Source organism: Amblyomma mixtum, chromosome 8, assembly GCF_055824585.1.
Source record: "Amblyomma mixtum isolate Tamu chromosome 8, ASM5582458v1, whole genome shotgun sequence".
Classification (NCBI taxonomy): Eukaryota; Metazoa; Arthropoda; class Arachnida; order Ixodida; family Ixodidae; genus Amblyomma; species Amblyomma mixtum.
Genome location: NC_143019.1, coordinates 109,040,345 through 109,065,534, shown reverse-complemented (window position 1 = coordinate 109,065,534; position 25,190 = coordinate 109,040,345). Strand labels below are relative to the sequence as shown.

The window sequence follows — 25,190 nt, the reverse complement described above, 5'->3', positions numbered from 1 at the left end:
TTCCTCTTGATTTCAACTAGGATATCATTAAGCCGCGTTTGTTCCCTCACCCACACCGCCTTCTCCCGATCTCTTAACCTTACACCTATCATTTTTCTTTCCATAGCTCGCTGCGTTGTCCTTAACTTAAGCTGAACCCTCTTTGTTAGCCTCAACGTTTCTGCCCCATAAGTGAGTACCGGTAAAATACAGCTGTTGCATACTTTTCTCTTGAGGGATATTGGCAAACTGCCATTCATGATATGAGAGAACCTGCCATATGCGCTCCACCCCATTCTTATTCTTCTAGCTATTTCCCTCATGATCCGGATCTGCAGTCACTACCTGCCCTAAGCAGACATATTCTCTTACTACTTCCAGCACCTCGCTACCAACTGCGAACTGCTGTTCCCTTGTTAGGTTGTTGAACATTACTTTGGTTTTCTGCTCTGCCTGTCTAACTCATTGATCATGCTTTATACTTATACTTGGTTCTTTATACTTAGACTTATACTTGGGATTAAATATTGCAACATATAATTTGCATTCACTGGCTAAGACATGGTTATTGGGCTAAAAAGCACAACGGACAGCGAAATGATACCGACTGGACAAGCGCTAGACATCGACGCTACACATCCAGTGAATCAAAAGCCCCAACTAGCCCGTCTTTCTTCTTTATTAATCATGATATAATTTTAAAATTAACAACCGAGTTCCTTGAGGGAAGATATATTCTTCATCCCCACAACATGTGTTCACGCTAAGTCTGTCTGGCGTTAGCCATCTTCTCAAGATTCTATATGATTTCGCGCAAGTAATTAATAACAAGTCGCAAATGCATGTAATTAACATACACTTTTCAAAGGCTTGTGATTGTGTATACCATGCTGAAGTGTTACTCAACCTTGAACATCTATTAGAGGATGGGCCAACTGTCAATGGATCAGCTGATATTTATCGGACCGCCGCAGTTCGTTCAGTTCGGTGCCCACAATTCCGAAATTGTGCCACTCCTTTCTCCTGTGCCCCAGGGCTCCGTTTTAGACTCCTGTTCCTTCTGTTCATAAACGGCATAACTAGTTGGGTAGAATCCAAGATTAGGTTATTCGCAGACGACTTCATCCTGCACAAAACCGACAAGATGAATCAAGCCTTAACAATGATTTTTCCTGCCAGATAGCCACTAGCCTTGATAAAGTAGCTTCCGTATCAATAACACAAACGAAATTCAAATGAAGTTTTTCGCATGGCTATGTCAGCGCCATCCTTAACGCAGTCACTCAGTACAACCACTTGGGCCTCGAACTATCACCAGGTCGGCTCATGTAGAGCCCGTGGCAAACAAAGTGATGCGAAAGTAATGTTCCTAAAACGGACGTGCATTACTCTGTGAAGGAAGCCCAGTTTTTGGCTTTCGTGCAGATGATATCTCCGATCATAGACTATGCATACGTGGCGCAAATTCCGTTTACCCGATATCAAATAACTAAGCTCGAAGCTGTGCGTCTTATCTACAAAAGATATAGGCGCACCGTCGTGGTGAAGCAGATGCTCTTCGTGACCTGTCTTCATACACTAACCAGTTGTTCGATGCTTCACCGCCCAAAATTTTTGCCTCTCATTCTGCATAACAAGCTTCAATAAAGTATGACACCTACATTTTATTTACCACTTCCGGATAAACCCTCCATAAGAATCAGTTCACGCTGCAAGAATATTTTTCGCTAATAATGCATACGCGTACAGTGTGGTCACCCAGCGCACCGTTAACATGTCTGTTGAAGCTGCTAGCAAATCTGCGCTATCGTCAACGAGTGAGTGATGCTATCGTTATGGGTTTGTCATTCGAAATGACCAGTGCGAAAACAGCCGGAGATAATAGAAGAAACACAGACGACAGGACGGGCGCTGTAGCACACGACGACAGGACAGCGCCCATCCTGTCGTTTCCTCCTGTGTTTCTTCTATTGTCTCCGGCTGTTCTCGCACTGGTCATTTCGAATCATGTCCCACCAACTCGCCCAATCAGCAATTTTGTTTCTCATTCCTTTACTTGCCATGTAAATTTTGTAAAATGCGAGAATGCGAATCTCTGAAATCGTGAATGATGTTATTTTTTTACCTTAATATGCTTCTCTATCTTCTCTGCTGTACGCAATATTAAACTGAGAAAGATTGATTATTTATTATCTTTCTGCCCAATTTAATTCTGTTAACATAATTCCATTATCTTTCAATACTTTTCAGCTACTCTTTAGTGCACTCATGTTGATGCCTGTATGACTGAGTGTCTGCAGGTCCTTCTAGCCAACTCCTGTAAAAATCTCAGAATGAATTGACAGTCTCCCGAAATAAAGTAAATAATAATAAACATAATAATATATTCGTTCAACTGTATTGCTAATTATTCCAGATGGCAACGGTCAACTTCTAAAATGCTGTTGTGCGCCTCAGCTGTGCGAAACCAATTGTGGCAGCATTAGTTGCGCGAACTGTAAAATAAGGGTGTCTATAATCATTAAGATTACCTCGAAAACTCTCGCGTCGCGTGATGATATGTTAAGGCACATTGAGACAACGCCATCTAATTTTTGTTCTTAGGAAAAAAAGTTAATTCTATCGATCTCTGTGGGTAAATTGATGTTTGCCCAACAGCAAAAGACGCATTTAATGCTGCGAAAATTGCGACTGGAAAAAAAAACTGTCAGCACGTTATGCCGCGTTGCTGACACGCGAATGTGCAGCGCCACTGTTGGTGGCCGAGCTGCGGTTGGCCTCAAATCCGACAACTTCCACGCTCTCCTATGATCCATTGCAGTCTTATGTTCATAGCGCAGCAAGACCTCAGGGGACAAACACAAGCGCTAACTTCCACCAAGGCTTTATTTCGTGCACAGCAAATCTCCATACATGTATAAATTCGGTGCGCACCAAATAAACCCATACTGGAAGTTAGAACTTGTGTTTGGCGCCTGAGTTCTTGCTGAGCTATGGAACATAACGCATACCCCCTAGCCCGAACGATCACCTTGTTAAATTACACTCTTCGTCACCTGCCTTTCGTTCTGGCCCATGCAGATGCCCCTAGCTCTCGGAGAAAAGGCTCTAGGAATGATTCTCGCTTTGGGTGCGAGAGGTCCCGGGTTCAAATCCCGGACGTGCCCGAATTTTTTTTTTGGTCACTTTACCTGTCAGCAACGTGTAATCAAATATACTGATTTTGGTTTTTTTGCAGGGTTTTTGCTCTCTTTTTTTGTGTTACTGAGCATAGCAATCTGATCTGTTTGCTTCAATAAACTTCAATTGCCAGTCAGCGCTTGTCGTGTTTACTTCATGTCCTTTTCTTTCGGACTGATAAATTTACATTGACACCCTACCAACTTGCCCAGATCTCTATTCTTCTGGAAGTAGATAGCCCTAGAAGTTTCATTGTCGGTCATCCGGAGTGGTTGATGTCGCCACAACGTCACTTCCTATGTGAGGGGTACAAATGCTATGCGCACCATTTATGACACGAATCGTTGCGTTGCATAATTACTTATTCTGCCGTGCTAAAAGTGGTACGCATGTGGCGGAAGCTCCATCCAGTGGGCTGTTAGAGGTACTAGGTAAGAGGTAGTATTTGCATTCTAAACTGGACTGAACAAACAAAAATAAGAAATGTCAAATTAGTGACAGGCTTAGCGAAGACACATTGAATTTCTTAATTAACAAATCAATAAACTTAATAAGCGAATTGCCTAAAGTTACTATCGCTTCGCGAACAAGGGTTGTCAGTCTCGCTGCCGGCCAAACATGGATGGTGGACATAGCTCTCCGTGAGGCCCAGACCCGGGGACTCTTGGACAAGTAGGAGACCACCCTTGAGGACCTTTTGTTCTTTTGTTGAAATAAAGTTGTTCCTCCTCCTCCTCCTCGCTGAGTGCAGGTTCGCACGTGTCCACTGTTCAACGCTGTACAGACGCATCGTGTTCATGACAGTGCGGCTACTGATGCAAAGAAAACGAAACAAGAAATATAATGTTACGTAATAAACTGTATCAGTAATTATAAAAGCGGTTTATTTAACTATCCTGTCTAAATCGATATCAATGCCCAAAATTCCGTTTGCATTTAATTTAACTGGAACAAAATTAAATATGCGGTGCTATCTTCGTCCCACTGAAATAGCTAGCATTGTAATAACGGAATGATGTGACCGAAATTGTCAATCACTCACCACGCACAACATTTTTCTGCAAGGCAAGATCCATAGTTTACTCCATGGAGGAGAAAGGCGGCGCGACATCACCGACCACGGCAACTAAAAAAAAACTACCAACCCATCCTCTTGCCTTCCGCTGCGGGCGCAGAAGACTCCACTTTCAGGACAGGTAATACAATCTCCTCCGAGGTCGTCGTGCCGGGGGCTCCGGCGAGTCCGGCGCGTTCGGGTCTTTCCCCATAACACAGCGCTCTCCGTCAAAGATAATCACAATTAAAGGGGCATTCGTTTCAACGCGCATAATAAGGACACTACTGGACTCTCTCTGAATTTCAATGCAGTACAGTCTCCTGTGAAAACCTCCATTGCAGTCTTCCTCGTCTGCCCTCCGATCTGACCCCATGCAGATGCTCTTTGCCTCAGAGTGGCCCACGCAACTACAAGATTACGCCGCAGTTTTATCCCGAACATGTGAAACTTTCTTAGGTGCTACGTTTTCAATCTGGCTCGTTGGTCTAGGGGTATGATTCTCGCTTCGGGTGCGAGAGGTCCCGGGTTCAAATACCGGACGAGCCCGAATTTTTTTTTTGTAACTTTACCTCTCAGCAACTTGTAATCAAATACTGATTCTAATTTTTTGCATTCTTTTTGGTGTCCTTTTTGTGTTAATGGGCGTAGCAATGTAATCAGTTTGCTTCAATAAACTTCACTTGCGAGTCAGCGCTTCTCATGTCTGCTTCCTGTCATTTTCTTTCGGGCTGGTAAATTTAAATTTACACTGTAACAACTTACCCAGATCTCTATTCTTCTGGAAATAGAAAAACCTAGAAGCTTCACTGCCGGCGATCCGGACTGGATAACGTCGCCGCAAGGTCACTTCCGATGTAAGGGGTACAAACGCTATGCGCACCATTTATGTCACGCAACCTTGCGTTGCATGCATACTCTGCCGTCCTAAGAGCGGTGCACATGTGACGGAAACTCCATCCAGTCGGCTCTTAGAGGTACTAGCAAAGAGGTAGTATTTGCGGTCTAAAGTAGACAGAACAAAAATAACAAAGGCAAATTAAGGTTAGGGTTTGGGAAGACGCATTAAATTTTAATTAACAAAACATTCAACTTAGTAAGCAAAATGCCGAAAGGTACTATAGCTTCGCGAACAAGTTTGGTCAGTCTCGCTGCTGGCCACACTTGGCTGGTAGACGGGATTGTCCGGGAGGCCCAGGCTCATGGACTCTTGGACAAGTAGGAGCCCACCATTGCGGAAATTTTTTCCTTTTTACAGAGTAAAGTTGTTCCTCCTCCTCCTCTTTGCTGAGTGCAGTTTCGCGCGTATGCACTGTTCCACGCTGTACCGACGCATCGTGCTGATGAAAGTGCGGCCACTCGGTGTTTACATTGTTTACATTCATTTGAAGCGCTTGGCGCGCGTTCTCATGCACAGAAAACAAAGCAAGGGATGCAATGTTACTTATTTTGTTTCAGTAATAAAAATCGTTTATAATTAACTATCCTCTCTGTATTGCCGCACTTAGTTTAGCCATCACTCTACCGGCGCCCCCGTGCGGTCTGTCTTCGACCTTTGTCGCGCGCCGGACTTCGTCCTCTTCTGCTCGGTGCTAGTGCCTGCCGGCTGCGCTCTGCCCAGTGTGCTCGCCAGGTACTGTTCTGCCAGGGATAGAACGTCCTACCGGCGTCCGTGACATTTTTGGTGGAGGTGCGGGGTACGATCTATGTACGAAGAGGTCCCAGGAACCTCCAGCGCTCAGCCACACCCCCTGGACAGGACACCTGTCCACAAGTCAAGCCGCCGCTTGAAAGGCTTAGCCCCCGAGTACAATCCCCTCACCGCGCCATCCCGCAAGATGACCTCTACGGTGGCCAGCCAGACCTTCCAGCCAACTGTGAGTTCGCCACCGCTGCTTCTTCATTCGCCTCGTACGCCCGCTACGTTTCATGGTGACAAGTTTGAAGATGTGGAGGACTGGTTGGACGGGTATGACAGGGTCTCTGAATTTAATCTGTGGGACGAGGACCGCAAGCTTCGGAACGTCTACTTTGCCCTCCAGGACGCCGCCAAGACGTGGTTCGAAAACCACGAGTCCGCCATCCACACCTGGCAAGACTTCCGGCGCCAGTTGCTGGATACGTTCAGTAGCAACGAACGGAGGGAGCGTGCTGAATTGGCCCTGCAATCGAGAGCGCAGCAGCCAAACGAGAGCGTGGCGATGTTCGTGGAAGATATGACTCGGCTTTTTACCCGCGCTGATCCTTCGATGTCGGAAGCCAAGAAGGTGCGCCATTTGATGCGGGGCGTGAAGGAGCAATTGTTCGCTGGGCTCGTGCGCGATCCTCCGGCTACAGTCGCCGATTTTGCAAAGGAGGCGGCAGGCATGGAGCGCGCCCTGCAGCAGCGGTTTGCGCACTACGGCCGTCCGTCAAACATCACCGCTGTGGAGTGCCACATGCCGAGGCCCGGGGATGAGAACACCTCCCTCCGAGAGCTCATCAGGAGCATCGTTCACGAAGAGCTGCAGAAGCTTCGCTCTGTGGAGCAGCCTCCTAGTGTCACCGCCATCTCGGAGGCTGTCCGTGACGAGATACGCCGCACGGTGCAGCCCACTCCACCTCCGCAACCGCCAGCGCCCTATGTGATGACATACAGCGAGGCATTGCGAAGTCCTGCGCCACCACCGCCGGCGTTCTACTCTTCTGCGCCCACCGCGCCGTCCTACCGATTCCCGCATACGACAGCGCTGCCAGACGACCGCCCACCCGTCACGAAGGCAAACATGTGGCGAACGCCGAACAACAGGCCCCTGTGCTTCCACTGCGGCGAAGCAGGTCACATCCGTCGTCACTGCCCGTACCGCCGGATTGGCCTGCGCGGCTTTTCGCCCGACGCACCCCTGCCACGCTATGGTGAACGACCCCGCGAGATCGATCAGTACCTAGCGGCCAACATCCCACCTGCACCCACTGCCCCACGTCAGTCCAGGTCACCGTCGCCTCGACGGTTTTCTTCACCAGCCCGCCAGTCCTCCAGCCCGCGCCGGGAAAACTGAGGATGGCGACCCCCGGAGGTAGGGCCGCCGTCACCGGACATAATGACGAACATCCTCCGCTCACCGACGTTAGCATGCGACCCTACCTCCGACCCCACGCCGCGACGACCTTTCGACGCCCAGAGACGCCTTCGCTTGACGCCTCAATTGGGCAATCTGAACGACCCTTAAGTCCGACGACTTTTCGACGAACGGAGACGCCTCCGCTTGACGCCCCAACCCGACCGCGAGAACGATCCCCTAGTCCGACCTCCCTCACACAGCGTTTTTCTCAAGGTGGCCAAGCTTCGGCTGAGATCCCGGTCATCGTTGACGGCCGCCGCGTGACTGCTCTCGTAGATACCGGCGCCGATTTCTCCGTCATTAGTCGTGGTCTGACGCTTGTCCTGAGGAAAGTACTGACACCTTGGCCTGGAACGCACATCCGGACAGCTGGAGGCCATCTGGTGACACCGCTTGGCGTCTGCACCGCTAGAATGGAGATTCGTGGTGTCACCTTCACTGCCTGCTTCGCTGTGTTGGCTCATTGCTCGAAGGACCTCATCCTCGGGTTATATTTTCTTCGGGAACACGGTGCGATAATCAACCTCCGCGAACTTGTCGTGACGTTCTCACCTCATTGTGCCATAGCCGACAGCAGCGAGCCCGACAGGCCTGTTTTTCGCGTGTGTGATGACAATGTCACGCTACCACCACGCTCCAGATTGTTTATTACGGTGGAGTGCTCCAACCCACGCACTCCTCACGGGGTTGCGGAAGGTAACCTGTCGTTACTGCTGAGTCAACAAGTCTGCGTTGCGCGGGGTGTTACTTCCCTCCGCGGACTGCGAACGCAGCTTTTTGTTACGAACTTTAGCGCCGAATACCGCCACTTGCCGCAAGCAACCGCAATAGCCTATTTCGATGAAATTAGTGACTCAGTCTCCCACTGCGGCATTGCCCCTCTCCTCTGGAAAGGCATCGACTCGATGCCTGAAAGTGAGGGGGAGCCACGTGTGGGTGCTAACAGAATCCCAGGCACCGAACGTGGTGAGAGTTGTCCTAGCGGGCATCGTATGGCTTGAGTCTTGCGACGTGCACAATTTCGGATGTCGGCGGGCGTATGGAAGAACGAACACTCCCGTGCGGGCGCACTTCATACGTAACGTCGCTGAGTTTGCGGAGGACCTCGTAGGGGCCGAAGTAACGGCGCAAAAGCTTCTCGGAGCGACCGCGCAGACAGATGGGGCTCCAAACCCACACTTGATCGCCAGGCTGGAAAATGACTGTCCAGCTGTCCGGATGTGCGTTCCAGGCCAAGGTGTCAGTACTTTCCTCAGGACAAGCGTCAGACCACGACTCATGACGGAGAAATCGGCGCCGGTATCTACGAGAGCAGTCACGCGCCTTGTCCCTCAACGATACCCATGCATCGACGTCTGACGCCCCCGTTATGACTGACGTGAACCCCGACCTAACCGCCGATCAGAAACACCGCCTCCACATGATCCTCGACTCTTTTCGTGACTGCTTTGCGACCACTTCTAAAGTTCGGCAAACATCGGTCGCTAAACACCGCATTGTAGTGGATGAAGGCGAGAGGCCTATACAACACCACCCCTATCGAGTGTCTGCGAAAGAACGGGAGGTGATTCGGAGGCAGGTTGAGGAAATGCTCCGCGACGAGGTTATCCAGCCGTCAACAACCCCGTGGGCTTCGCCCGTTGTGCTGGTCGCCAAGAAGGATGGCACTCTCCGATTCTGCGTCGACTATCGTCGCCTCAACAAGATTACTAAAAAGGACGTTTATCCGTTGCCCCGAATTGATGACTCGTTCGATCGCCTGCGTCATGCCCGATACTTTTCCTCTCTTGATCTACGCAGTGGGTACTGGCAGATCGAAGTCGATGAACGTGACCATGAAAAGACCGCGTTCATAACCCCCGACGGCTTGCACGAGTTCAAGGTGCTCCCCTTTGGCCTGTGTACCGCTCCTGCCACCTTTCAAAGAATGATGGACACTGTCCTGGTTGGCCTCAAATGGCAGTCGTGTCTCGTCTATCTTGATGATGTGGTTATTTTCGCTGCGACCTACGAAGAACATCTCAAACGCTTGAGTGCAGTATTGACGGCCATCCGATCAGCCGGTCTATCTCTAAAACCCGAAAAATGCCACTTCGCGTACCAACGGCTGAAGTTTTTGGGCCATGTTGTGACACCTGAGGGTGTCAGCCCCGACCCCGACAAGACGGCCGCTGTAGCTGCGTTCCCGACTCCCACTGATAAGCGAGCTGTGCGCCGGTTCCTTGGCCTCTGCGCATATTACAGACGCTTCGTGCAAGACTTCTCCAGGCTGGCTGAGCCTCTCACACGGCTGACAAAAGACGATCAGCCTTTCGTCTGGGCACAGGAACAGCAGGACGCCTTTGAAAAGCTCCGCAAACGCCTACAAACAACGCCCATTCTTGCCCATTTCGACGAGGAGGCGGATACAGAACTTCACACCGATGCCAGCAATATTGGCCTCAGTGCTGTCCTCGTCCAGTGGCAAGATGGTGTTGAGCGCATGATTGCTTACGGCAGCCGCACGCTGTCTCGGTCCGAGGCCAATTACTCAACCACTGAAAAGGAGTGCCTAGCTGTTGTGTGGGCGATAACGAAGTTCCGGCCCTACTTGTATGGTCGCCCGTTTCGGGTCGTGAGTGACCACCACTCACTGTGTTGGCTCGCGAATCTTAAAGACCCCTCGGGCCGACTAGCTCGTTGGAGCCTTCGCTTGCAAGAATTTGATGTAACAGTTGTCTACAAGTCGGGAAACAAACACAGCGATGCAGACTGCTTGTCCCGTGCTCCTATCCCGTCCAGCTCTGATGACCTCGAAGATGACCCTCTCTTTATTGGTGCTCTGACCATGTCCGCCCTCGCTCAACAACAGAGGGACGACACGAAATTGCGGCCACTCATCGATTATCTTGAGGGTACCGCCTCGTTACCGCCTCGTCTATTCGTGCGTGGCTCGTCGTCGTTTTGCTTGCGAGATGGCGTCCTCTACAAACGAAATTACGGCCCGACGGACTCTGGTTACCTGCTCGTGGTTCCAACGGCGCTCCGCACTGACGTTTTGCAGGCATGCCACGACGAGCTTCCTTCCGGCCACCTCGGATTTTCTCGAACGATGACACGAGTTCATCAGCGTTATTACTGGCCCAGGCTTTCTGCGGCTGTCAAGCGTTATGTACGCACTTGCCGCGAGTGTCAACGTCGGAAGAAACCACCTTTCAAGCCGGCTGGCTTGCTCCAACCCATTGCTCCGCCGAGAATTCCTTTCCACCAAGTCGGCATGGACTTACTGGGCCCATTTCCCACGTCATCATTGGGTAACCGGTATATTGTGGTTGCCACCGACTACCTCACCCGGTATTGTGAGACGAAAGCCCTTCCCAGCGGCACTGCTGCTGAAATTGCTGACTTTTTCATCATCAGCATAGTCCTCCGCCATGGCGCCCCTTATGTTGTTTTAACTGACCGAGGCACAGCGTTCACGTCCACGCTTACTCAGGAAGTTATGCGGCTCAGTGGCACAAGTCATCGTAAGACCACAGCTTACCATCCTCAAACCAACGGCCTAACCGAGCGCCTCAATAAGACTATCGCTGATATGATTTCTATGTACGTCGACGATGACCATAAGAACTGGGACGAAATCCTTCCGTACGTCACGTTTGCCTACAATACTGCCCTTCAAGAGACGACGGGGTTCACGCCATTTCGTTTGGTACACGGTCGTGAAATCGTGACTATGTTGGACACGATGTTGTTGCCCGATATTGCACGCCCATCCGTTGCCGACGCTGATGCATTCGTTCGCCATGCAGAGGCTGCCCGCCGGCTGGCTCGGCAACGAACCTGCGTGCGGCAAGAAGTCGATGCTCACCGCTATAACCTCCGTCACCGCGAAGTCATTTTCCAGCCTGGCGATCAAGTGTGGGTTTGGAGCCCCATCCGTCTGGGCGGTCGCTCCGAGAAGCTTTTGCGCCGTTACTTCGGCCCCTACGAGGTCCTCCGCAAACTCAGCGACGTTACGTATGAAGTGCGCCCGCACGGGAGTGTTCGTTCTTCCAGACGCCCGCCGACATCCGAAATTGTGCACGTCGCAAGACTCAAGCCATACCATGCCCGCTAGGACAACTCTCACCACGTTCGGTGCCTGGGATTCTGTTAACACCCACACGTCGCTCCCCCTCACTTTCAGGCATCGAGTCGATGCCTTTCCAGAGGAGAGGGGCAATGCCGCACTTAGTTTAGCCATCACTCTACCGGCGCCCCCGTGCGGTCTGTCTTCGACCTTTGTCGCGCGCCGGACTTCGTCCTCTTCTGCTCGGTGCTAGTGCCTGCCGGCTGCGCTCTGCCCAGTGTGCTCGCCAGGTACTGTTCTGCCAGGGATAGAACGTCCTACCGGCGTCCGTGACAATATCAATAACAATACACAAAATTTGGTTTCTGTTTGATTTGAGTGGAACAAAAATAAGTATGGGGTGCTATCTTAGTCCCGCTGAAATGGCTCGCATTGTAATAATGGAGTGATGCGATCGACGTTATCAATCACTCACCGAGCACATTTTTTTTTTCAACACAGCGTCCCCTTTTAATCCACGGACTAGAAAGGCGGCGCGCAACATCACCGACCACGCAAGTAAAAAAACTACCAACCTCCTCTCCCAGCCCCCTCCGCGACCGTTGGGGACCTTCCCTCTCTCCTTCGTGTGCGGGAGAGGAAGACTCCATTTTCAGGATAGGGAATACAATATCCTCCGGGGTCGTCGTACTGAGAGGTCCGGGGCGTCCGGCGCTCAGTAGTCTCAAGGTAAAGGGGCAATGCCCAATGCAGCTACCGCCTTCCGTTTCAACGCGCATAATAAGGGCACTATTGGTCTCTTTTTGACTTTGAATGCAGTACGTGCCTATTTTAAAGTAAAGGCGCCAAAAACCACACACACACACAAGACAAGAGAAGGAGGCGCTCTGTCCCTTTTTCTTCTCTTGTGTGTGTGTGGTTTTTGGCGCCTTTACTTTACAACGAATTACCAACTAGCCCCGCAAGAAGTTCTATTATGCCTGTTAGAGGGGTATATTTGTGGGTCGGGTTTGTGGGCTTCGGGGATGACGGGATGGGGTGGTCGAAATTTTGTCCAGGAAGGGAGGGAGGTGGAGGCAACGAGAATATACAAGGAGATTGGACACCACGCGTGGGTGTTGCACTCTCCGTGCACTAGGTCAAGATTTTCTGCTAAATATAGCCGGTAATTTGTACCAAAACTCAACTTCTCGAGATAAGACTGCTGATATCTCTTTGAATTCAGAAAAACAAAACATCAAACTATTCTATCATAATCATTCGCTATCTTCAGTAACCGACACCGCCAGTCTCTCTTTCACTGCTGTGGCATGACCCGCAAGATCAGTGACAGTGTGTAACATGTCAAGTTCGCTCGCAATCCTGAAGGGCGTTTTGTATGGATATGCGATACTTGAGTGTGCTGATCAGGCTATGCAGCCTTTTGATAGTGCGCACAAAAAAAAATATTCTCAACCAAATTTCTACCTTCTCCTCTGCCTCCCCGAATGCTCATGCCACTACCTGTGACTGTCGAGGTTCTTCCAAGCAGCTGAAATATATGTTTGACTCCGACAAGAAATTATTCCTCGTACTAAGAAACACTGACTGCATAAATTGTTCATCAACCTTACATCAGTCTTGCCTGCTACAGCAAAATAAAAATTGAACATAACGTGTAGACGTCAAGCGTAAACGTTTAATTGCTTAAATAAGGTTGCTAACAACCTTAATTCAGGCGTACACGGCTGCTATTACCGAAATATCGAAAGAGATGGGATTCTCGCTTAGGGTTTGAGAAGTGAGAAGTACCGGGTTAAAATACCGGACGAACCCGAAAACGTTTTTAGGCAGTTGAAGCAGCTAAACAAATAACCTCCAAGCTTGTTTGCCGGCCGTTTCGAGCGCACAACGGAACACGTAAATGCCTTGAGATCATTTTACGGCTAAGCAACGTTGTGCGGCATACTTGCAGTGCGGTTTTGCGTTTCGAGTGTTTCCATCTTAAAATAAAACTGCACAGGTTTTAGAAATCAACGACCTTAAAAGGGTTTGAAATAGTGATGTAATCGCCCATTAAAATCGCGACGCCCTTCAAGCTTCTCGGTAGCGCACAATGCCAAGTGGAGGGCGCATGTGACGTCATCTAAGGTATCGGTACATTTCCAACGCATAAACTCATGCGTTGAAGGAAAAAAACCAACTCCACCGAAGGCAAATCCCGCTGAGCGTTCTTTGACAGTGTCTAGCGGCGCACAGCAGGGTGTGGCTGACGACAACGGCAATTTGAAATCACACCTTCTATGACGTCACAACTGAGCTTCCCGGCACTTCTCTGCGCCATTGACGAGAAGCGCAAAATTCAATCAACGATTACGCCATTAATTTAAATGCTAGTGCAAAAACACTTTTTATGTTTTACCTACAGCCTATATAAATTTGAATCCTAGAATATCGCCAAATTCTCAAAAAGTGGTGCAGCCCACCTTTAAGCGCAGGTAAACACTCATTCTTTTCAGCAACAAAATAATGAGGTGAATTCATTCGAAGGAGCATATACGTAACATTTCATTTGCAGGCAAACTGACTGTCTCACAAGCACCCGTGACCGTCTCTCTAGGACCTTCATCCACTTCCCTTGAGAGAGCGGGGGACACCACTTATACGGGGGGTACCGACCTGGCGGCCGCGGTTCGTCATGGCCGTCGTTTTTCCGCTTCAAACAGACATTGGCAAACTTTGAGAGGCGGGGGCGGTTGGAGGGGTTAGTTCTAGCACACTGAAACAAAGTAACCAGCATTGCTAGCCTCAGCCACGGCCGCTTATTGACACTTATTGACGTCTTTCCAATTCGACTCGTTAGCCTAGGGGAGTGATCCTAGATTCGGTTGCGAGAAGTTCCGGGCTCTAATTTCGAGAGCGGTCATTCCTTTAGCTTGCAAAACCAACCGAGAAAAGGAATCTTATCTTGAAGGTTCATTCCCGACCAGTCCAGACACGGTGTCAGCGCAACGTCTGCAGGGGTAACAACCCTCCTTGAAAAGTAAAGAAAATATCCTCCATATTTAACGGAAAACACAAACATATAGCTACGTAAAAATCAACACCCGCCGCGGTGGCTCAGTGGTTATGGTGCTCGGCTGCTGACCCGAAAGACGCGGGTACGATCCCGGCCGCGGCGGCTGAATTTCTTGAAGGCGAAATTCTAGAGGCCCGTGTGCTGTGCGATGTCAGTGCACGTTAAAGAACCCCAGGTGGTCGAAATTTCCTGAGCCCTTCACTACGGCGTCTCTCATAGCCTCAGTCGCTTTGGGACGTTAAACCCCAACAAACCAAACCAAACCAAACCACACCAAAAATCAACACCCGGCACTTAACGACATACGCAGTTGTTGCCCAGATATATGACCCCTGCGAATAGTCAGCAAGAACACCCGGTCTGTCGACAGTCAGCATTACGCCAAGAGCGATCAGTGAAGAAATGCATGCTCATTTAAGAAGAACATTTCCTTTTCAGATGTTAAAGTGTAATTCAAGGATGAACCCAACTTAGGACCACTTGTAGCCCCTTTCTTGTTGCCGTGGAAATCTACTGCTTAAAATTTAGCAACGCCAACGGGTTTGCAAGTGGGGCTCGTTGGTCTAGGGGTATGATTCTCGCTTAGGGTGCGAGAGGTCCCGGGTTCAAATCCCGGACGAGCCCGATTTTTTTTTTAATAACAAATGTGAAACTTTTGCTCACCCATTACCTAATCAGCTCACCCAATTCCCAAGCGCCCTCTCCTTTCATATATAACTCTCTCTTTTTACTCTCTCTTTAAACAAATGCTTACCTGCGGCTGTGTCTCCGAACTCTTTCTCTTTTTTCCCCGTTCTTTCATTCTCTCCTTCATCTCTCCGCTTACAGCGTTGTTGAGGCGTCTCACCTAAAGTTCAATAATTGATTGCTTTTTTTCGCACAGACAGTTAATTCTTTATTATGGCACAGTTGTGGATGGCTCCTTTGTGCCACCGCTCACCGCGGCTGCACCACCAGTGGTGTTGGCAACCAGAGAGAAAAAATTATTGAGAGGGTGTGCAGAAAAAGCGCTCTCCGCAATAAAAACTCCCAAATCAAAACTTACATCTTGTCTTCGCTCCGCTCAATGCTACTAATTCAGAAGTTGCAAGTAGGGACATGCTGCGCAAGTTTGTCGAAAGTCGCATATAAAAAATTATTGAGTGCTTACTCAAGGCTCCGTAAACTGCTAAACTTCGTGAGGGTAAGCGCAAACATTCCCTTTTCTTTCTACCTATCCTCCTTCAATTCCTTAATAGCTTTCTTCACTGACATACAATCCATGTGAAAACCCACTCTAGCACGTATTCCTGCCCCGCCTTTGCTATGTGCTTATAACTGCTACACAGCGCCTAAGAGGCGTTTCACAGCTTTAAGCAGCATCTTACGCACGCGCATCCCACTTCAAGTCAAGTTATAGCCTCGACAGTGTGCCGAAAAAATAAACCTATTTCAGTTTCCACTTTTGGGATCCAATGAGAGAAGTCCGAGAACTGATCGATAAATACGTGGCGATGACTTTCATTTTGGTAGTTTGTGTAATCTAGATTGCTTTCAGATGGAGACGGATTTCTAGACTGCCCTTACAAATTTTGCCTCATGGGATCTTCGCTCCGGCACAAGGTTCAAATCCCGGAAAAACCCGAAGCTCTTCTTTGTACTTTAGCAGTCAAAACAGATAAACGGAAAGCTTCGCTGCCGGTCACCCAGGATAGGCAACGTCCCAGCAACGTCTCCAGATGACCAGGAAAATCGTAAATGGCCAAACGTTGCAAAACAAAATACGTACAAACATTTCATGCAACGTATGCAGTATTGCATAGCATCGTTACAGCGTTGCCCTAAACATGGTAGTAGCAAACGCGTTTGACCATCTAACTCTTTCTTTTCAGCAACACTCTACCAATATTTAATCCAAGGAGCGCAAACCTTACAATGTTTTTTTTAGAGGAAAACAAACTGACTGTTTTCAAGGGCCTCCAAGACGTCATCTTGGGTTCTTCATTTTTTTCATAGCAAGGAGTACCTAAGTTGTCTGATGACGCCGAAACCCCTACATTCAATAGACAGCGGTGCAGGAAGGCCTGGTGCCCTCGTGTCGTTTTGGTGGTGACGGCGGGCCAGACCCAGTGTGCCCAATGTCAAAATGTTACATCAATACTACACAATTGGCGTCAGCAGTTCTGTTCCACAGACCGTAAAACTGACGTAAGCTAACCACAGTGGCTCGCATTGAATTAAGCAGAGAATACAAAGGCATAAACGCGGAAGGGACAGCGCAGTGTGTTTCTAAACCCCACAAATAAAGCAAAAAAGTCACCAATAATAGCCCCCCTAAATTATACGGCGGCTAAGGAAGGGGACACCGCCGGAGGACTAGAAATTAATTCTGACTTTTAACGTGAACTCATACCAGAATGCTCAGTGACGTTTCGGAATTTCGCCCCTCCTATCTCACCTGCCGCGGTGTGGTAATGAAATCTGAAGCGGATGTTGCGCCTAGGAAACGGTGAGCGTCTGCATAGAAGGAGCTCCTGTCTCAATGGCAAGCTTGCTGATACGAAACGTTAGCCTTAGCTCCGGCAAACTCACCTTGGTAACTGTTGTATCGGCCGCGGCTATGTTACAGTGGCGACGAGTCAAAACGACACCCACGCTGTCAAGGTAGACCGAGACACTCCGGCCCTGAAGACAGCACTGCCAGCGACTTCCATGGCCTTCCAGATGCTCCCGAGCTTCGACGAAAGCACAGATAAGTGGAAGCCGTACTTGATCAAAGTGGAGGCGTATTTCGAAGCAAGTGGCATCGCTGAGTCAAGTAAGAAGAGAGCACTTCTTGTGGCTGCACTGAGCACGCAGACTATTCAGATCCTTGCCGGAAGGGTGGCTCCTCAGGCGCCGAATTCTTTGAGTTATGATGAAGTTATCAAAGCCCTGAATGAATACTATGGCCCAAAACGGAATGAAATTTCGGAAAGCTACAGATTCTTCAGTCGTTGCCAACTGGAGGGAGAATCTATTCAGGCTTTCCTCGTCGAGATCCGCCGCATCGGAGACAACTGCAACTTCGGCAGTTGCCTTGACAGGATGATCCGAGATAGAATTGTCTGCGGTGTACGCTCAGGTGCAGTACGGAAACAACTCCTGGCAAAGAAAGAGTTAAAACTAGACGAAGCCGAAGCGACAGAGATAGCTGCTGAAGCCGCGGAAAACGATGCGCAAAAAATTTCTCCAGAAGTAACACCACTACTGAAAATGCAAGCGCGACGCCGGCCAACCCCGAGAGAAAGCGCCGAAAATGCAGCGTGTCGGCAATGCAGCAGATGTGGAAGCTTGAAGCATGACGCTAACAGCTGCAGCTGGGCCAAATCGCGCTGTTATCACTGTGGTCAACGTGGACATCTCGCAAAAATGTGTCCCAATCGCCGTGACAAGCAACTCGGGGCTGCTGCACCTGCGCCTCATGGCCAAACATTAACAGTGCAAGAAACCACTTCGGAAGATGGCTATGAAAATGCTCATATCTGAACTTTGCTGTCGGCGCGAACGAAGTGTCTCGAGCCGCCACTTCGCCGCACATTCAATTGGGGCGGTGTAGAACTGGCAATGGAAGTAGACACAGGATCACCAGTATGCGTCATAGCGCGACAGGTTTTCGATAAGCACTGCAAACACTGGCCAAAATTGCAGCCTTCACATCTGAAACTTTCGTGCTACGCTGGAAGGCTGCCTGTGTTAGGCGAGCTTCAGCTAGTTGTTGCGCACCAAGGTGTGTCAGTTGAATGCACACTAATAGTGCTAGACTGCAACGGACCAAGCCTGTGCGGGCGAGACCTGTTAACCCTGCTGAATAGAGCTGGAGTTCCGGTACTGCAAGTCAGTAGAGGTGAAGTGCCAGCGGCGGGAGAAGCCATCAGCCGCATCAATGCCTTACGGAACAACTACGAGGATGCATTCTCTGAGGAATTGGGCCTGATGAAGGGACCCCCAGCCAGCTTGGTGCTGAGGGACGGTGCAGTTAGCAAGTTTTGCCAGGCAAGACCGCTTCCGTACGCGCTCCGCGACAAAGTGGCAAAAGAGTTGGATCGGCTAGTGTCGCTAGGCATAATATCTCCCATAAAATATTCAGACTGGGCGACCCCCATAGTACCAGTGCTTAAAAAAGACGGCACAGTGCGGATGTGCGGGGATTTTAAAGCCACCTTGAATCAGGCTTGTGCACTTGAGCAGTATCCCCTTCCGGTGATTGAAGACTTCGCGTCGTTAAGCGGTGGTGAAGTTTTTAGTACACTCGACCTGAAAGACGCCTACAACCAGGTGCCACTAGACGAAGCTTCACGCAAGCTGTGCGTGATTAATACGCACCAAGGGCTTTTCTGTTACAACAGGCTGCCGTTCGGCATTTCCTCTGCTCCTGCTATATTTCAAAGGAAGATGGACACCATTCTAGCGGGCATTCCTGGAGTTCAGGCATACATAGATGACGTGCTTGTGTCTGAAAAGGCGGCAGACAACGGAGCTCGGCTGAAAACTGTGTTGCAGCGATTTCGAGAGCACGGCGTAAAGCTGCGATACGACAAATGCAATTTCAGCCAGCCATCGGTTGCTTATCTGGGACACCGTATCGATCGTCTCGGTCTTCACCCGACGGAAAAGAACGTGGAAGCTATCATGAAAGCACCGAGCCCTCTTAACGTGAGCGAGCTGCGTTCGTTCGTCGGAATAGTAACATTTTATTCAAGGTTTCTGCCGAACATGTCAACCGTGCTGCCCCCGTTATACCAGTTACTGGAAAAGAATACGCGATGGCAGTGGAACCACCCCCAGGAAACTGCGTTCGTCAAGGCCAAACAGTGCCTCAAGGATGCCGAAGTGCTTGCCCATTTTGACCTGTTAAAGGAGCTGAAGCTAGAGTGCGACGCTTCGCCACACGGCATTGGCGCAGTTCTGTTTCACACAGTAGGCAGCGTCCACAGACCGATCGGATTCCGTTCAAGGACTCTTACTAAAGCCGAGCGGAATTATTCACAACTGGAGCGTGAGGCGCTGGCACTAGTTCTTGGGGTCACCAGATTCCGAGACTATCTGTTGGGCCGTGGATTCACCTTGGTTACAGACCACCAGCCTCTCCTCGGATTGCTAAGACCCGACCGCCCGACACCCTCTATGGCTGCAGCCCGCATTCAGCGTTGGGCACTCTATCTCGGAGGATATCGGTACAAACTTCAGTACACTCCTGGAAGGCAACTGCTGAACTCGGACGCCCTCAGCAGGCTTCCTCTGCAGTCACCCGGTCCTAGTATGGAGCCCCAAGAGCCGCAAGAGTACGTTTTTTACGGCTATGTTACGGCTATGTTACGGCTACATACGTACGGCTATGTTACAGTAACAAATCAAGAGCTTCGGAAATGCATACCTAGAAATTCCCTTTTTTTTCGGCGCCGCTTATCAAGAGTCCCTCCACCAATGCGGCGGAAGGGGACCTTAGGGCTAACCAGCAAAATTTTGGGTGTCATTCTGACTTGCACGCACATGGTTCTGCGCAATTGTGGTGATGCAGCAGGCGTGTACGTGGTCTTTTCACGACGTGATGTTTATATAAAGCAGCAAATAATAAACACGCGAGGCAAATTCCCTTGACTCTAGCGTGGACAACTGGGGTGTCCCACCCGGACGGTTTCGGCGTGTGCGTGCTACTTTAGCCAGGGCAGTCTGAGGAGTTCGGTCTCAAGGCTTCAGCCTCTATGAAATGAGAGGCAATGCGAGAGGCCTGCCGCCTTCATGAATCGGCGCAGGCTCAAGTATGCCCGTTCCGTGCGCGGGCTGTTCCTGTCAGAAACAGCTGGGCTCCACTGATGTCCTTGCCGAGACCCGTGTGACGGAGCTTTAGCAGCAAAGATGCGCGCTCTGGTTCTTGTAGCTTACATCGAAGGAGGCTGTGGTAGACGGTATCTCCATGGCCACCGTCGCGACACGCGCTGTTAGGGGCTATGGTATATGTATATCAAGCGGCGCGCCGTTGTACACGTGCTGCCCGCCCGACAGCGCCGAATCGCAACTCATGTCCAGAAATTGTTGACAAACACATTTTCTACAGGAAATAAATTATGAACGCACTTTTTTTCATACATCGTAATATTTTCACTATAACAATCAAAATACCCGCAGACGCAGACCTACGCCTTGCGTACGGAGACTGCATTCTCTGTGCACTCTTAACGAATGTCGTCAAGCATCGTATTGCTCCACTGCGCAAGGTGCCATTACTTTAATTAAAGTCGTGAATCCGGTTGACGTTAACTAGCGGACTGGATTACCCACTCGGCGAAGCACCGGCCGCTTGCGAAAACACCGGCAGTGACCCGATAATACTATCCACCTACGTCGAGGGTGCTGTCTCACAAAGTGCGTACATGCCTTGTCTTTCTTTTTTTCTTTTGTGACCGAGGTGGCCATGGCGCCGGTGGTTCGCAGGCATGTCGCAGTGCGGCGGCGACAATTTTGCGCCCCTCGCGGGGGCAGTTGACCGCTCGCGAAGCTGGAGGGTCAAGGCTTTTCCGTCCCCTCCCCAGGATTATCGACGGGAGGCGAGCGCTTTCACGCTGCAGGCACAGACGCGAAGCGGCCGGTCGAATGCCCAGCCTCTATTCCCGACCTTCGCAAGCTTCTCGTTAGGACCGTAGCTTGCTCTCGCGTCCCATTCAGTTTCTTCGTGTTTCTTCTCTCCCCTTTTTAACACCTGCGAATCGTTGGCGCACTGGGCATTGAGGATTCGTTTGTTTGTTTGTTTGTTTGTTTGTTTGTTTGTTTGTTTGTTTTTGTTGCTGTTGTTTGTCACAAGAACGCGGTGGCGGGAAAACCGTGAGCCGGGCAGTTGGCTTGGAGATTTCGGTGCATGCGGACGTGTTTGAGGTCAGCCAACTCGTAGAGCGCGGTGACGGCGGCCCCGAAGACGCGTGGAAGACGCGTGGCCCAAGTTCGCCCGTATCCGCAACCCCCCATCAGCCCCGCGCGCCTCCGCAGCTCGACGCTCCCAGCGACCGGACCTTGCCGCACCGCAGCTAAGCCACCGTTTCTCCCCACTCGCTTTAACTCTCTTTCTTTGTCCTGTCATTGTTCTCGTCCTATTCTTTTATACATTGCTTTAATCGTGTAACATTGTTGTATAGTTCTCGCCCTTATGTTTTCCTTTTCCCTGTTGATAGTTGTGTTCTGATTCTATGTTTATTCGCGTCGCGCCTGTGCATTTCCGCTAGTTTTCTTGGTTTGTTTTGTAACCGTTTGTTCTTGTTCTTGCCCAAGTAACCGGGGTGGTTACGGAACTTGCGTACGCCGCATGCCTCCGGTCAACGGCTAATCAGGCGTGGCCCCTATCGCCGGTCAGCAGTCGAACCTCATCTTTTGAACGCGGGGTGGAGAAGTTTGTCGCTCCTCCCCCTCCAAACTTACGGAGAGTGCAGTGGTGGGCAGGTTGGCCCGAATAATTATAATTTCGGCGCCAACCAAACATCCAGCCACCCACAATATCGCGACATGCTGCAGACGTTTTCCTCGCCCGAGGTTCTTCGGAAGACACCCTTCCACGATATCGGGAACTTCATTCAGGTCCCCTATTTCTGGAGGTGACGTATCATTGTTGGACAGTGTGGTCACGATGATTTCCCTTTTGACAACAATAACTAACGAAACGGGGGAATCCAATGAAACCAAACGTGAATCACACCAGCACCACGCTGTCGTTGTTGTTGGCCTCTGTTGCAGTGGCAAATCACGGTGTCACTTGTTGTTGTAAGTCCATTAAAAGATTGCATATACCCACACTGAGGGATCGGCGAATAATCGGGAAGCAGAGGCTGCTCTTCACCTGTACATACTAAAGGCAGGCAAAAGACAAGCACACGGCAGAGCAACACCGGTGGATTCTAGCACACGTTGAATCCACCGTTGGTTCTACCCTTGGTGCCTAAACCACTTCTTCTTCCTCAACAAACTAGGCCGATCGCTTTGTAGACATTACATGGATTCATCATCATCAGCCTGACTACACCCACTGCAGGGCAAAGGCCTCTCCCATGTCTCTCCAATTAACCCTGTCCTTTGTCAGTTGCCGCCACTGTATCCCCGCAAACTTCTTAATCTCATCCGCCCACCTAACTTTCTGCCGTCCCCTGCTACGTTTGCTTTCTCTTGGAATCCACTCCGTTACCCTTAAGGACCAGCGGTTATCTTGCCTTCGCATTACATGCCCTGCCCAAGCCCATTTCTTCTTCTTGATTTCAACTAAGATGTCATTAACCCGCGTTTGTTCCCTCACCCACTCCGCCCTCTTCCGATCTCTTAACGTTACACCTATCATTTTCCTTTCCATAGCTCGCTGCGTTGTTCTTAACTTAAGCTGAACCCTCTTTGTTAGCCTCCACGTTTCTGCCCCATAGGTGAGTACCGGTAGGATACAGCTGTTGTATACTTTTCTCTTCAGGGATATTGGTAAGCTACCATTCATGATGTGAGAGAACCTGCCATATGCGCTCCACCCCATTCTTATTCTTCTAGTTATTTCCCTCTCATGATCCGGATCTGCGGTCACTACCTGCCCTAAGTAGACATATTCTCTTACTACTTCCAGCACCTCGCTACCAGTTGCGAACTGCTGTTCCCTTGCTAGGCTGTTGAACATTACTTTGGTTTTCTGCATGTTAATTCTTAGCCCCACCGTTCTGCTCTGCCTGTCTAACTGGTTGGTCATGCTTTGCAGTTCTTGTCCTCACTGGCTTAGCAAGGCAATGTCATCAGCGAATCGCAAATTACTCAGGTATTCTCCATTAACTCTTATCCCTAACTGTTCCCATTCCAATCCCCGGAATACCTCCTGTAAGCAGGCAGTGAAGAGCATTGGCGAGATCGTGTCTCCCTGCCTGACACCTTTCCGTATTGGAATTTTATTGCTGACTTTATGGAGAACTATAGTAGCTGTGCAATCGTTATAAATATCTTCCAATATTTTCACATAACACTCTTCCACACCCTGATTCCGCAATGCCTGCATGACAGCTGAGGTTTCTACTGAGTCAAATGCTTTCTCGACAATGAAGGCTATATATAGGGGTTGGTCATATTCTGCGCATTTTTCTATCACCTGATTGATAGTGTGAATGTGGTCTATTGTCGAGTATCCTTTACTAAAGCCTGCCTGATCATTTGGTTGACTAAAGTCCAAGGTTGTCCTGACTCTATTAGCGATTACCTTAGTAAATACCTTGTAGGAAACGGACAATAAGCTGATTGGTCTGTAATTCTTCAAGTCCTGACTTGAAGAATTAAATGGATTACTATAGTAAAAAATTACACAACTCCTTTTTGACGCGCATACAAATAATATTTTTCGTATGTTAACAGACATAACGAAACTTTTAAAATCCTCCTTTTTCTAATAAAATGTACTCTGATGCACCTTCTCCATATATGAACTCTAGACATGTAATAGTTGGGACAAAAGAGTGACAATTGACCAAGGTGCAGTCTAAAGCAAGGTTTTGAAGGCGCACAAAAGAGTGGTCTACACCTGTTGGATCTCATTCCAGCTGAGCAGTCAGCTCGTTCATATCTATAAACATGTCCAGAACTGCTGTCTCAATGTTTAAATTGGCTATACAAAACAAGTACAGCGCGGTAAGGTAGCGTTGCTTAAAGCCGCGCTACTGTGGAACATGTGTTACCGGTTGTAAGCGAGCGATGAGGTGAAGCTGCATTGCAAGAACCAGAGGAAAAAAATTACCCGTCGCGCGCCCGAGGTAAGAGCAAAAAATTTTTTTACATTCATGTTTTATAAAAAGTGCTCCGCGTTCGCTCCCTGTCTCTTGTTTCTGTCGAGTGGTGAATGAATTAGCCCTTTATGGTTCCTAAACCACACCTCGTTCGCAGGGCACCCCCGCTTAGACTGATTTTCAGTCACCAGCAAAGGCCAAATCGAGCGCCCAATTCGAACTGGCGGCCCAAGCTCTGACGACGGGCTGAGTACTATTCACTCAAAGCCATAGATACGGCCAGTCTCCCAGGTTATAGGAAGCATTTGTGTTTGTATGGTCGGGATAGACGGCGGTGAAAAAGTGCGCCTACCTAGTAAGAATCAAAGTGGAGATGAGAGCACCCGGTCTGCAGTTATGAAAGGAGCAACGGTGCCGTCGTATTATATTGTAAGCGAATGTGGTTGCCACGTGCGTCGCGTTCACGTGTTGTCAACGTGAAGGTGGCCCCTCGCAGCATGGGCCATTTTGATTTGGGACTCGGTTGGTGCACTCATCGCTACCGCATCTTTGCAATGGGGAGCCCTCTTTCTCTTGAGCTACGAAATGGTGTATGTGGAAACTTAATTCACATGCTCAATGGTTTGATCCCGATGACCTTGAGACAGCGCCGCCTATTCCGGTGGGATTTCCTGGGCGACTTCATACGCTTGTTCAAGGCCCGTGTGAGCTCTTTGGCGATTACAGCTGGTGCCCACGAGAGAGGATGGGGGCCAAAAAAAAAAAGTTTATAACCTCCTGATATTCGACGTGCTTCAGCAAGTTGGGTCAGCAAAACATAACTTTACTGTTGCACTAAGGCTGAACACCTTTGACCGCGATTGTGCGTCGGCAACTTTTGTTAGCTATCAGAAATCAGTACCCGTAGTGTTCACAACTATCAGAATTAGAAAAAAAACAGTGCAGTTAGTATCGAAAGGCCAACGCTGGCAGAGCAAGCACCGCTGGGTATCGCAGTAGCCGCAGCGTGGGCGTGGCATATATA

General features: G+C 49.6%; 1 protein-coding gene and 2 non-coding genes across 3 annotated transcripts; all 3 read left to right on the top strand.

Annotated features, from left to right (window-relative positions):
- Positions 1 to 4,690: 4,690 nt before the first annotated feature.
- TRNAP-CGG (transfer RNA proline (anticodon CGG)) lies at positions 4,691 to 4,762 on the top strand. Its single transcript has one exon. It is a non-coding gene; the product is annotated as a tRNA-Pro (tRNA).
- A 10,213-nt stretch (positions 4,763 to 14,975) lies between these two features.
- On the top strand, positions 14,976 to 15,047 carry TRNAP-AGG (transfer RNA proline (anticodon AGG)). Its single transcript has one exon. It is a non-coding gene; the product is annotated as a tRNA-Pro (tRNA).
- Positions 15,048 to 16,892: 1,845 nt separating this feature from the next.
- On the top strand, positions 16,893 to 20,292 carry LOC149333869 (uncharacterized). The gene is made up of 3 exons (XM_089557814.1): positions 16,893 to 16,911; positions 17,032 to 17,639; positions 20,239 to 20,292. The coding sequence occupies exons 1-3, from the start codon at positions 16,893 to 16,895 to the stop codon at positions 20,290 to 20,292; spliced, it is 681 nt and encodes a 226-aa protein (XP_089413940.1).
- Positions 20,293 to 25,190: the final 4,898 nt, after the last annotated feature.

Bases quoted from the DNA above. Each gene is read 5' to 3' on its own strand.
- LOC149333869 (XM_089557814.1), top strand. The intron at 17,640-20,238 runs GTAACACCACTA...TGTTCCTGTCAG, and splicing joins CGCAAAAAATTTCTCCAGAA to AAACAGCTGGGCTCCACTGA.